The following is a 14,468-nucleotide window of genomic DNA, read 5'->3' as shown; positions in this document are numbered from 1 at the left end:
AGCCATCCAGGCGTCCCTCACCAGTTCTTAATAGCTGAAACCTAAATATGTTTCTGGAATGAACAAATGTGAGTAGTCTATAATAACTTTTCATAAAGCTTCATTAATTGAAATTATAGAATTTCATTTATTTTTTATGTATATATATTTTTATTTAATTTTTTAAAGTAATCTCTATGCCCAACATGGGGCTCAAACTCACGACCCTGAGATCAAGAATTGCATGCTCTACCGACTGAGCCAGCCTGGTGTCCCTAAAATTATAGAATTTTAAATATGACTTTTTTCATGTTTTAATATATTAGCTTTAACTTAGTCACATTAAACCATACTCTTTCACTATTCAGTTCATTTATTTGAATGCCTGCCTTTAGATGCCAGGTACATGATCTAAGTTTTCAAGTAGAGTTATTTATTATTATCAGCTTATATCAATCACACTTAGTTGTCAGCAAGAGTTAAAGCAAGATCTTAAAGCAGAGGTCAAAATTAAATCAATATTGAGATTAAAAAGTGATTATAAAACATACAAAAGGTCATGGAACATAAAACATTACTGAGAAACTGAGAAGAATTCAATGTTTAAAATGTCTTTTCTTCTTAGATAAAACTATGTCATACACATGCATATATAGCTATATAATTTGACTGTGGATGCTCCTCCTGATAAATCTTTTCTCCTCAGATGCACTTATAAAATTCAGAGAATACCACTAATACACGACCTTTGAAACATTTTTAAAAACTTGGTTGGGAGCTAAGTGACTTGTCAGACAGTGAGACAGAAAAACAACTGATATACATTGTTATTTTTTTCAAGTAATGTTATGTACAGGTTTATTGCCAGTATATGCACAACAGTAAGCATAGGACTATAAATACACAATGTAATTAACAGCAGAAAACAAAATTGTTACAGGTAAAGGGGAGGGGATAGAGAGAAACTATTTTCCTGCTGCTAGAACAGAAACAAAGGGAAAAGCCTATGACAAATCATCCATCCATCCAGTACTCTTGTCTTAAATTCTTTACATACATTTCTACATTTTTTTCAATTAAACAAAGAAAGTACAGATAACTCTGTAACAACAGCAAATTGCTTCCCTAATAGCTATTTGCCTTTCCAGTCAAATTCACTTCATGTTAGGATTTAAAAAAAGGTTATGAGAAATCATTAGTATCCTGGTTCCAAATGATCTAATTTGCCTTTCACCAAACTGGTAATTTTTGAAAGTTGGCTGCACACGAAAAGAATAGGTGTAGCAAAAGGTGATTAAAAACTTTGTTAAAATGTAACAGAAAATCACCCTTGAAGTAGTTTTCCAAAAGACACTACAGGCAGCAGCTCAGTTATAAGGATTAGCCCTGAAGAGGTAGAGAATTTGAGTCCATTACACAAAGATAATAGCCTTGCACCATCTCTCTCATCAGGATCAATGTTTTCAAGTAACACAATTTCATGGCAAAAGGAAACCAGGTTCCACCATTTAAAGAAAAGGTGCTGGTTGACTCCCATGTTTCAATAAGTTTGTTTATAATGAGAAACAGAAGATGGTCAAGGACACACATGCACTTGATTTTATTTTGTCTCTTTCCATTATCAAGTTTATTCATAAGTGAATTTGATATTAATAAATATGAAAAAGCATCATTCACAACAAAGATAAACCAAAAACCCTGCAATAAAAACCTTCTATTTTAATAAGTATCAAGAAAACAACAGGCAGATGATTTGGTGCAGCTTTCTTATGGAATCTTAGAGGGGACATGGTTTTAAATAATGATGGCAAGACCAACAACCAACAAGCAGTATCAGTGTTACAGAACTGGCTGATTCTGTAGCACTTTCTCTGAGGTCTTAAACTACAGATTACCCCAAAGAAGTTGCAACTAATGACATGTATCACCATCACGTCAACAGAGTCCAGCTGTAGTTCAAATTAGTCCTGCTTTGTTTCACATCATTTCAGTATTTCTGGCATAAGACATGATACAGAACAAAACTCCAAATAGCAATAAAAATATTATTCTGCATTTGAATAGAGGCAAAAAAATGTTTAGACTGTTAAAATTTTAAAGCTTTAAGCATTCCTCTTTAACCAGCATTTAAAAAAATTTATACAATCATAACACTGGCAAAGGTTAATGGGAAGACAAAGAAGTACAAACATGTGAAATGATGAATTCGATTAAAAATTACTTTGTATTGATCAACTGATGTTAATACTGCTTCTTTTTGAATTTGGAGTAACTATCATAAAAGTTACATGCAGACTGAGGATAGCCCTCTGTTACAGAAAATACAAAACAAAACAAAAAACTAAAACTGGGAAAGGTGGTAAGTTTCAAAAGATGTGTTTGAAAATTTCCTTTCGTTGATGAGGGGTGGTCTGTCTGTCCTTTCTTTGAGTCTTGGTTCACTTTAATCAGCTTCACTAACTTTGTCCAGGAACATCAGTAGTGGGATCAGCTCCTCCAGAACCTGTTTGTGCGCGTTTGATGTAAAGATTCAGTAGCTTCATCTGCAGATTCAAGCCAAACATATGTCACTGAGAAAATTATAAATTATAGTAAGATGCTCACTAAAAAAATGATATACATATATGAATTTAAAAAGAGATTTTAGACTAAGTTATGCCCAAGTGATTGTTGATAAGTAAGAATTACCAGGAAAAATTCAAGTCTTGGTCTGTTCACAAATTAATATTTCTTTCAGTAATCTCTACATCCAATATGGGGCTTGAACTCACTACCCCGAGATCTAGAGTCGTCACATGCTCTACCATACTGAGTCAGCCAGGTGCCCCTGATGACTTGAGTATTCTAATATGCCTTTTCAAAAAATGTTGTAGTGATAGCATGTAAACTTTAACTTAGAAAAAAAGAGGTCACTATTAAGACATTAAGCACAAATATTTGAGCACTATGTGCTATATAATAAGCTAACTACCTTACATTACTTCTTATCTCAATAACCACTTTATAGATGAGGGAATCAAGATATAGGATGTGTACCTAAAGTCACAGGGGTAGGTAAGAAGTGGGCCAAAATATGAAATTAGGCACTTGGGTTCTAGGACCCAAGATCTTAAAAACTATAAAACACTGCCCTCCAAGAATGTTGATTTCTTTGTCACTTTTTTTAAAAAAAGATTTTTTAAATTTGACAGAGAGAGAGAGAGAGAGCATGCGTGTGCACTTGCACAAGCAGGGGGAGCTGCAGTGTGAGAGGGAGAAGCAGACTCCCCACTGAGCAGGGAGCCCAATGCAGGACTCGATCCCAGGATCCTGGGATCATGACCCCAGCTGAAGGCAGATGCTTAACCAACTGAGCCACCCAGGTACCCTTCTGTGATACTTTGCAGTCTTTGCTAGATGATATATCTTCATAAAGTTTTAATCAATGTATACATAATTTTATGCTCTACTTTTTTTTCATCTAATTTCCAAATATTTTTTCAGCCTAGCTACAGGTTTCATGCAATTGGCTGCTTAGTATTCTAACAAAGTACTTAACTAAAATTTTTTAAATTTAAATTCAATTTAATTAACATATAGTGTATTATTAGTTTCAGGGGTAGAATTTAGTGATTCATCAGTTGCATAGAACACCTAGTGCTCATTACTTCAAGTGCTCTCCTTCATGCCTCCTTCACCCAGTGACCCTATCCCCACCCCCCATTTCCCTTCCAATAACCCTCAGTTTTTTCCTAGAGCTAAAAGTCTTGACAAAGTACTGAATTTTAGTTCTTTCACAGACATCTCTACATTATCAGGATACAACTTAAGCTTATTACAAAAGCTGAGATTTTTTTTTGTCTTTGAAAACCTCTGTGTTGGGGAACCTGGCTGGCTCAGTTGGTAGAGCATGTGGGGCTCTTGATGTTAGGATCTTGAGTTCAAGCCCCATGTTGGGTGTAGAGTTTATTTTAAAACAAAAAAGAAAAGGAAATAAAATAACAAAAAAAAAAAAAAAGAGAGAAAACTATGCTGTTGAAGTTTGCTTTTTTAACATTAACTCATTGATCCAAGGGTTTTTAACCTGGCATCCATAGGATTCAGGGACTCAATGAATCCTCTGAGACTACGTGTAAAATTTTCTGTATTTATTTATTTTTCTTAGGATGAGATAGTAGGGGATCCCTGGGTGGCTCAGCGGTTTAGTGCCTGCCTTCACCCCAGGGCATAATCCTGGAGTCCTGGGATCGAATCCCACATCGGGCTCCCTGCATGGAGCCTGCTTCTTCCTCTGCCTGTGTCTCTGCCTCTCTCTCTCTCTCTCTCATGAATAAATAAATAAAATCTTAAAAAAAAAAAAAAAAAAAGGATGAGATAGTACCTAGATGTCCAAGTGGTCGGTAACTCAGATTAAGAACCACTGCTTTAATCCATCTATAACTTACACAGGTATTTAACATAAGGTTAACCTGAGCTTTATAGGTATTTTCTCTGCCTTCCTGCTATTTTAAAAAGAAATTTGATCATAGTAATGATAATTGCTAGGGTTTTGGGAAACTCTTTAGTGTTTCCTGCTAACTGGTTCATAAGCAACAATTCAATAATCATAGTCTATTCTCACCTTGTAGAATGAATTTCAATGTTTGATAGTATTAAAGGTATTAAAGAAATAAGGAAAAGCAAGACTCACCTTTTTAAGTCTTTAAAAACATTTTTAAAAAAGCTTATTTAAGTAATGTTCTTCTCAATGAGCCAGCCAGGCACCCCTATGTTTTCTTTTCTTTCTTTCTTTCTTTTTTTTTTTTAAGTTTTAAGGACAGCAAATATTTGATTATCATAGTTCATAGGGGAAAGTTTAAGAAATGTTCAAGTATTCCACATTTTGGGAGATATAAAGTAATCCATGAATATGTAAAACCACTCTTTATTCTTTTTTTTAAAAAAGGATATTTATTTATGTACTTATGTACTTAAGTAATCTCTATAACCAATGTGGGGCTCGAACTCACAACCAAGATCAAGGGTCGCACACCTCACCAACTGAGCCAGCCAGGCACCCCAACCACTAATTATTCTTAAACAGTCCTTGGGGGTAAGGATTTGGGTGTGGAAGTGGGAAAGGAACCAGCTGGCTGCAGGCACTTCTTTCACAGCAATGTACCCTACTTGACTTCACCTGAGTGACCCATGTGAACGTAGAAAACAGTTAAAATTCAAACGGCAGGAGGAATGAGTTGGATGCTCAAGGCTGACTTAAAGTTGAATAACAAATTCATCCTTTAACACAACAAAGAATTAAAATTTAAAAATGTATCAATGTCATCACCTTTAGAATAAGGCATCACTACTTACTTTACTGCCAGTGAGCTGACTGAGATGTGGTTTTAGTTCATCACCAATTACCGCATGAACAGCCACCAGGCAGAAGACGCATGCTTTCCGAACACTGCTCTCAGAATTATCATAACCCTAGGGAGAAAAGTCTTGTTAGCACTCCTAACTAGAAGTATCTGAAAAAGCACCATTTCAACAGGGACCAAAGATGTGGCTCAAAGATGAGATCGCAGGCGTATCAAGGAGAGGAAGCTTTCGTGACTGAGGTTAAGTTAACCCTTCTACCTTTGCTGGCAGAAATGTGCCCTACACTCTTTCTTCTTCCCCTTCCACACCTCCACACTCCACTATTAGCCTTATCAGGTTCTACCTTGTTTAGCTTGGAAAGCTGCCCCTTTGCAACCTGCCCTGTAAAGTCTCTAGATGAACCTTTTACTAAAACACTCAGCTGCAGGAAGCCCAAGAGCGCTTCACTATCGAATAAAACCTAAACTCAAGCAAAACTGGGCCTGGTAGGTAAGGTACTCCTACAATTCAGGCTGAAGCAAGGTCAAGATCTGTACCATCCCTACCATTATTCTAAGTTATTCACTCAGCAAAAATTCATTCAGTACCCATTATATGTATGATACACACATATCACGTACATTCTCTTTTCAGTACCAAAGAACGAAGAAGAGATTTGGATCTTATATTCAAGGACCCCACAATTTACTGAGCAATATTAAGCTTAGAACAGAGTCAAAGATAATACAAAGGATGCATGAAGAAATTAACAATTATTTCTCTTAAGGAGTGGTTTTATTTTTTATTTATTTTTATTTTTTTTTAAGGAGTGGTTTTAATATACACACTATATAATAGTCATTCAGTTACATTATAGAATATAATTTATTGGATGGAAAAGTTAATAATTTATGATTAAGCAAAACATGTTATAAAATATGATCCCATTATTAAAATGTTTATGTGGAAGGCTTTGTGTGCATAGAAAAAAAACACATTACATTTATGACCGTAAATTAGTATAACGATTTTGGAGAGAAATCCAGTAATACTTAGGAATTTGACTTCTAGATATATATGTACATATATATATATATATTATTGCAATATTTATGTTATTAAAAAAAAGGGAAACAACCCAAATACTCATCAAAAGATGAATGGATAAATTGTAGTCATACTAATGAAAACTATTTAGCCATAAAAAATGAATTAAATTCTAATACATGCTGTAACATGGATGAATCTAAAAACATTACACTAAATGAAATATACCAGCCACAACAGAACAAATACTGTGTGATACCATTGACATGAGGAACCTAGAAAGCAGAAGAAAGTATAATAGAAGTTACCAGGGGTGGGGAGAGGGAATAGGGAATTATTAATGGGTATAGAGTTTCTGTCTGGGATGATGAAATATGTTCTAGAAATGGATAGTTGTAATGGTTGTACATCATAAATGTATTTAAAACCACTGAATTACACACTGAAAAATGGCAAAATTACCATTAAGTTTTATATTATGTATATATTTAACACACACACACACACACACACACACACACACACACACAGAGCTAAGTCTTTGCTCTGAACATTCAAGACAGCAGGAAGGCCTTGGCATACCACTACTGTTGCCTACAAAGTGCCTAAAATAACCAAATCCCAAATGTATCATCATTTATTTCTCTAAGTTTTGTTTCTCACCTGTATTAAGCCTGGCATAATCTCTGGCAAAAGCAAGTTAAGGGTTTCCTTGGATACTCTCTCTATCACTTTTGTTTGCATTTTGATTGCAGCCAGATTAATTGGGTAATCTGCAGTTTGGATGATAGGACAAAGCACTTTGATGCACTGTTCTGGACTGATTGAAGTGGCCAGCACTGATGCAGCTTCCTCAGCAGATCTTACCACCTAAAACAAAGAGGAAAGTAAGCTGGGAGTAAATTTTTTAAATGTTATACTGTGTCCTGGAAGTACAAACTTCATGAAACCTGCAATATAACAAGATACCTATAACTTCCTTTGAAACTACTATAATAAGCAAACACAAAAAGTGAGGGTACAGATAAAACAGGGCTGGCAAAATATTGAAGTTGCCCAACTTCTGAAGCCAGAATGGATATATGGGGAGAAATATTTCTTCCAGATATTCTCCCTTCTTTTGTGTTTTCTTAATATTGACTAATGCAGTTGTGTCTTGTTTTTGAGAGAGAGGACGGTGAAGGAGGGTCAGAGAGAGAGAGAGGGATAAAGAGAATCCTAAGCAGCTCTGTGCTCAGTGTGGAGTCCCACGTGGGACAAGATCTCACAACCTTGAGATCATAACTTAAGGTGAAGTCAAGAGTTGGATGCTTAACCATCCAAGCCACCCAGGCACCCCAGGCTAACACAATTTTTAAATCATACTGTGGTCTAGCTGTACTGGGTGGTGGAGGCTCTGTTTATCTAGACTATAAGGTGCCAAGGAGTCATCTACAACAGCCAAGCTGAAACCCTGCTCATTATCAGTACCCTCAACTCCAGGAGTACTCATGCCCTTTCCATCACATTATTAACAAAATAAGATACAAATAATCTTGGGGTGCCTGACTGTTCAGTTGGTGGAACATCCAGCTCTTGATCTTGGGGTTGTGCGTTCAACTTCATGTTGGGTGAAGAGATTGCTTAAAAATAAAATCTTAAAAAAAACCCCACCTCATTAATGATTATCAAATTAACATGCTATTCCTTCTTCTGTTCATAATGATTTTCTTTCCTTCTGTACCGGGGCTGGGGAGGGCTGACTCTGTGCAATGAAGAGAAGAAAAGGCTGGCTGTCTATCTTAGTAGAATCTGTAATCTCTAGAGATGGTCTTGAGGTCATGTAAAAATTGTGGACTTTTTAAAAAAGATTTTATTTATTTGACAGAGAGAGAGCACAAGCAGGGGGAGTGGCAGACAGAGGGAGAGGGAGGAGCAAGCTCCCCACTGAGCAGGGAGCCAGACTCATGAGCTTGATCCCAGGACCTTGGGATCATGACCTGAGCCGAAGGCAGATGCTTACCCAACGAGCCACTCAGGCACCCCAAAATTATTCCTTTGATTCTACTTTAGTACCTTCTCACTTATGATCTCAATCTATGAAAGGTACTAAGAGAGGTACCAAATACACTGGAAGTCAGAAGACCCAGGGCTAATTTTAGATGTAATGCCTAAAGAATGTCAATTTTATCTTTTGTAAAAATAGAGATGCCAGATCTTATCTTATTTGGGTCAGAAGGTGGATGATTAAACTACAAATATTAGTTTTTAAAACCTTCAGCAAGATACTATAGATGTTCCACTACTAAACAGCTGAATAATAAAAATCAAAATAAAAACCCATGTAGATTTAAAAAAAATTATAACTCATTCTTCTACAAGACCTACAGTCATATCTTTTGAAAACTAAATTACCCAGAGGGGTTCTTTAAATCCTCATCAATACTACTTCTTTCCTTTTTTTAAAGATTTATTTGTTTATTTAAGTAATCTTTATGTCCAATGTGGGCTTAAACTCAAGATCCCGAGGATCAAGTGCCTCATGTTTTTCCAACAGAGCCAGCCAGGAACCCTCAAATCCTCACCAACACTGTTTTTTTTTTTTTTTTTTTAATTTATGATAGTCACACACAGAGAGAGAGAGAGAGAGAGAGAGAGAGGCAGAGACACAGGCAGAGGGAGAAGCAGGCTCCATGCACCGGGAGCCCGACGTGGGATTCAATCCCGGGTCTCCAGGATTGCGCCCTGGGCCAAAGGCAGGCGCTAAACCGCTGCGCCACCCAGGGATCCCCTCACCAACACTTCTTATGGTCTTTCCTTCTAGTGTATGTGGAATGGTATCTCACTGTGGGTTTAGTTGTATTTTCCTAATGAATACCGATAACTGAGCATTTTTTCATGTGCTTATTGTGCTTAATGTGTGCATCTTCTTTGGATAACAGCCTATTCAGGTCCTTTGCCTATTTTTTTTTCTTTTTTTTTTTAATTTTTATTTATTTATTTATGATAGTCACACACACAGAGAGAGAGGCAGAGACACAGGCAGAGGGAGAAGCAGGCTCCATGCACCGGGAGCCCGACGTGGGACTCGATCCCGGGTCTCCAGGATCGCGCCCTGGGCCAAAGGCAGGCGCCAAACCGCTGTGCCACCCAGGGATCCCTCCTTTGCCTATTTTTAAAAATTCATTTATTTATTTTAGAGAAAGGGGGGGCAAGCAGAGGGAAAGAGAAAGTGAGTGAAGTAGACTTTACACTGAGCACAGAGCTGGACACAGGGCTTGATCCCATGCTCTGAACCCAAACTGAGTCAGCAGCTCAACTGACTGAGCCACCCAGGAGCCCCCATCCTTTGTCTGTTTTTAAATTGGGTTATTATTATTTTTTTTAATTGGGTTATTTCCCTTTTTTTGTTGAGTTGTAAGGGTTCTTTACACCTGACTGACCCAGCCAGGTGCCCCTGAAGCATAAATGTTTTTATTTATTTTATTATTTTAAAAAATGTTATTTTTAAAAAATTTACTTAAGAGAGAGAGAGAGAGAGAGTGCGAGAGAGAGAGAGAGAGCACAAGCGAGAGGGGCAGAGGGAGAATCTCAAGCAGACTCTCTGCTGAGTGTGGAACCCAGGACCCTGAGATCATGACCTGAGCTGAAACCAAGAGTTGGATGCTTAACCAAGTGAGCACTAAGGTGCCCCCAAAAGATTTTATTTTTAAGTAATCTCTACACCCAATGTGGGGCTTGAACTTATAACCTTGAGATCAAGAGTTGCATGCTCTACCAACTGAACCAGCTGGGTGCTCTGAAGCACAAAAGTTTTAAATTATGATAAAGTCGAATTTATGTTTTTGTTGTTGTTATTAGCTACTTGTGCTTTTGGTGTTACATCTAAGAAATTACTACTTAATCCAAGATGACAAAGATTTACACCCATGATAGTTTCAGCTTTTACATTTAGCTTTGATCTATTTTGTTTCATTGCTATTTTTTAACTTTGCTTTTTTGACCTCTTTTGCTTACGTCTTGGTTCTACCAGAGGCATCTAATGCTACTGCTCTGGGGCTTTCTCTTGGAACTGCAGTTTCTATTTGAAATTTCCTTTTCTAATTATTTCTGAGACTTAATAAAAATCCTCATGGTTATGTCATTAATGTCATCGGTGGTGGTGGGAATATTATGACTCTAAAGAGATGAGACAGGAGAGAGAGACAAATCAAGAAACAGACCCTTAACTATAGGGAATAAACTGGTCACCAAAGAAGAGATTAGGGAGGGGATGGGTGAAATATGTGATGGGAATTAAGGAATGAACTTGCTGTGATGAGCATTGGTATTGTATCGAAGAGCTGAATCACTATAGTTTACACCTGAAACTAATATAACACTGTTAACTAACTGGAATTTAAATAAAAGCTTAAAAAGTAAAAAAAAATTTTATACAACCATAAATAAAAAGATAAATGAGACAGATTTATAGGACTCTTTCAGGAAAGCTGTCATTTATTGAATAAACTTTGAACAGACATCTAGCTTCTATAAGCACTTTACCACTTTATTAAAAATTTTAAAAAAATATTTTATTAATTTATTCATGAGACATACTTGAAGAGGCAGAGACATAGGCAGAGGAAAAAGCAGGCCCCCTGCGAGGAGCTTGGTGTGTGGGACTTGATTCCAGGATTCCAGTATCATGACCTGAGCCAAAGGTAGATGCTCAATCACTGAGCCGCCCATGCCCCTAATTTTAAAATTTCTAAAATTTTGTTTATTTATTTGAGAGAGTGAGAGCATAAGCAAGGGGAGGGGCAGAAGGAGAGGGAGAAGCAGGCTCCCTGCTCAGCAGGGAGCCCAGTGTGGGGTTTGATCCCAGGACCCTGGCTGGGATTATGACCTGAGCCAAAGTCAGATGCTTAACTGACTGAGCCACCCAGGCACCCTAATACTTTATCACTTTAAAATAATAATGATTTTTATCTTCATTAGTTATTTCAAAAAAACAAATTCTTATTGATAAGTGGACAGTGACAATTGGTGAATTCCAAAGTAGAAAACTGTAAGTCAAATTAAAATCCAAAAATGAAATCAAGATTATGTCACCTAAAATAAGCTGGGTTTCTTTTTAGGTTAAAGACCATGATATCACCATAATTCATTTCATAGAAAAAATTAATTATATGTCCATCAGATATTATCTGGAACATCAGAGTGTTCATTTGATTGAAATGACATATTCTTTAAGGGTATTCTTCGAACAGTGTTTATATATTTCATGAAATAATATCAGAAGTACTGAGAATAAAATAATAATTTAATGGTCAGGTAACTTACCTCCTTATGAGGATCTTTATGTGCTTCCAATGTTTTCATGACAGTCAGTTCTGCATAGTTTTTAAATCTGGCTGGTTGATGCCTTAGGATTTCTCTTAAAACTTTTAATGCCAAAGCCCTGATTGTAGGCTAAGAAGAAATATTTTAATGTTTTTAATATTTTAGATTGTAGACAATGACCTAAATTTTCCATTTCTGTAACTTAAGGGTCTTAACACTGGGGCAGGGATAAGTCATAGACAACTGCACAAAGTATATGGTATATTACATAATTAAGTTTTCACATCTCTAGTTGAAAACTTGTATCACACTTTTTATAGTTGTAAGAGATCAAAAACCAGCAACATCCTCTGAAAAAGGAAATTTCACTTCTGAACAAGTAGTTTAAATATGCAAAACAAGTAACTTGTACTCTCCTATAAAAATACTATCAGCAACCTTTCATTTTTCCCATTGTCACTTGTTCAAAATCACTGAGCTATTGATTTAGAAGAAAATGTACTCATAATGAAAATTTCACACAAGAAGTAGCAGTAAAAGAGACTGATTTTCCCAAATTCCAAATTTGTGCAGCTCTTGATTTACAGGCAGGGGTGGGCAATCCAAGACAGGAAAGAGTGGTTCTTAGTTACACATCCTGCCATTTACCTCTTTATCCCCAAGGGTTTCAAGCAATAGAAGTAATATTGTTTTGAAGTGTTCATCCCAAACACTGAAAGATTCTTCCTGTGTCAGTTTCATGAGTTCATACAGGGCGATTTTTCTTTCTTCTACACGTTCATTGTGGTTAGACAGCTCCTTCAACAGCTCTGCAACCAGGTCAGAGTGGTCTAGGGAAAGATCTGGCAAGAAGACATAATGTTAATTCTGTAACTTATAGGTCATCTCTCATGAGTATGTGGATCAACTTTATAACATCATGAGGCAATGTTAGTTTTAAGAAAAAAAAAAGACTAATTTTCTATTTTGTCATCTTGAAAACATCAATTCTAGTTTAAAACTTTTTATAATGAAAATTCACATAAAGAAAATACTTAACAGACCCTCATATATCCCTCACCCAGATTTAACAATTATCAAGATTTTACCAGTCATCTTTGTCCCTCCTCACTTGTTTTCTGAAATATTTTTAGAAGTGGCAAATAGATCATTTAATCCTTACATACATTGGTACATGTTTTTATGGTGTCATGCCAGAAGGCTTGCAATATTTGGCTACTCCATTTTTAGTGACATCAATAACGACCACTGGATTTAAGTGGTGACAACTCAATTTCACCATTAAAGTTCCCCCATATTCTTTTTTTTAAGAGAGAGAGAAAGCAGGCACCCTGGGTGGGAAGCAGGGGAGGTGGAGGGAGAGGGAGAGAGAATCTCAGGTAGTCTCTGGCTGAGCTCGACACAAGGTTGGAGGTCATGACCCTGAGATCACAAGCTGAGCTGAAACCAAACATTGGACAGCTGCCTAACTGTGCCACCCATGCGCCCCAATCAATCTTTTAAGAGACAGTCAGAGGGAGAAGCAGACTCCACACAGGGAGCCTGATGTGGGACTCGATCCCGGAACTCCAGGATCACACCCCGGGCCAAAGACAGGCGCTAAATTCCTAAGCCACCCAGGCGTCCCAAGTAATGGTTTCACCCACTGATTATTGTTGAATTATTTTATTAGGAATTAAAATTGGGCAGGAATTCTTCCGTGGAGAGTATCTTTTTCGGTCAGAGCTACTTTGAATATTGGGAAACAGTCTGATAGAAGAGGCACAATACTATTTTCCCTTTAAATTTCAGAGTCAAGGGTTGGGCCCAGTGATTATCAAAGAGTTTTCATTCTTTTTGAAGTATTATCACAAACTCACGAGTTCTATGAATGTCAAAGGACACTTCTAGTGCTTTGAGTAATTTTTGTAGGAAAGACAGGTACAGCCCAAAGTTCATATTAAAACATTACAAAGTACCAAAAAAAAAAAAATACAAAGTACCAGAGTTCTTCATAAATTCTTTTGTGGTAAAATACATAGCAAATTCAGCCCTTCTGGGACTTGGGCAGACAGTGGCCTGAGCTTGTGCCACAGACTCCTTTCCTTAACTCCTCTGGAATAAAATAAACACAGGATATGGGGCCTGAGCTTGGAAGGTACACCTATGGTCACTCTCTCTCCTGAATCTCCAGTTGACACCATGGAGCTATACTGTCTGTAGGTCCGCTTGGCAAGAACATGCTGGCCTTTTGTAGGAAAAGGCTGCCACATATGCTGATTCTAATAGGACAGAGAAGGCTTGAGCACCTGGAATCTGGGAGATAACTGTTACTATAACAAAAAAGGCTCAAGAGGAAAGAGCCCACTTTTCAAAAATGAACCTTGAGGTTGCAGTTTGCTGAATAGTTCACTACTGGTCCATAAAAACAGAAGCTACTGTGCCTCATCCTGCCAACTGGTTAGCCACGGACCTAGAGATAGAATGGCCTGACAGAGGTTGTACAGAACCCACAAATATAAGTAGGGAAAGAGAAATTATATTTTACTTAGGGGGATTCAGAAACTTGAGGAAAGGAAAGCAAGCCAAACTATTAGAATAGATGAGTTCAGGGGCATCTGGGTAGCTCAGTCTGTTAAGCACCCCACTCTTGATTTCAGCTCAGGTCATCCTCTCTCTCCCTCTCCCCCTTTTCCCTTACTTCCTCTCTAAAAATAAAAAAAGAATAGATGAATTCAACTGAGTATAACTAACAGATGATAGGGAAGGGAAATTGAATTAAAATGTAGTGACAACATTCACTATTAAAAAGGAAGTTTAGTATACCAACTTTCATGGAA

The 14,468-nt window shown here is 37.1% G+C and overlaps 1 protein-coding gene across 46 annotated transcripts in view; it reads right to left on the bottom strand.

Annotated features, from left to right (window-relative positions):
• Positions 1–334: 334 nt before the first annotated feature.
• Positions 335–14,468, bottom strand: part of CLASP2 (cytoplasmic linker associated protein 2) — a 178,053-nt gene continuing 163,919 nt past the window's right edge. For all 46 annotated transcript variants that reach the window (XM_049099765.1, XM_025461432.3, XM_035704957.2 and 43 more), the window contains 5 exons: positions 12,298–12,491; positions 11,650–11,778; positions 7,009–7,215; positions 5,311–5,427; positions 335–2,522 (listed from right to left, as the gene is read on the bottom strand). In XM_049099765.1, coding sequence (XP_048955722.1) covers positions 2,436–2,522; positions 5,311–5,427; positions 7,009–7,215; positions 11,650–11,778; positions 12,298–12,491 — 734 coding nt within the window. In that variant the 3' untranslated portion in view covers positions 335–2,435. The remainder of the gene's footprint in view (positions 2,523–5,310; positions 5,428–7,008; positions 7,216–11,649; positions 11,779–12,297; positions 12,492–14,468) is intronic.

The sequence above is a fragment of the Canis lupus genome, chromosome 23 (genome assembly GCF_003254725.2).
Source record: "Canis lupus dingo isolate Sandy chromosome 23, ASM325472v2, whole genome shotgun sequence".
Taxonomy (NCBI): domain Eukaryota; kingdom Metazoa; phylum Chordata; class Mammalia; order Carnivora; family Canidae; genus Canis; species Canis lupus.
The sequence above is the reverse complement of the archived record's forward strand: the minus strand, read 5'-3'. Positions and strand labels throughout refer to the sequence as shown.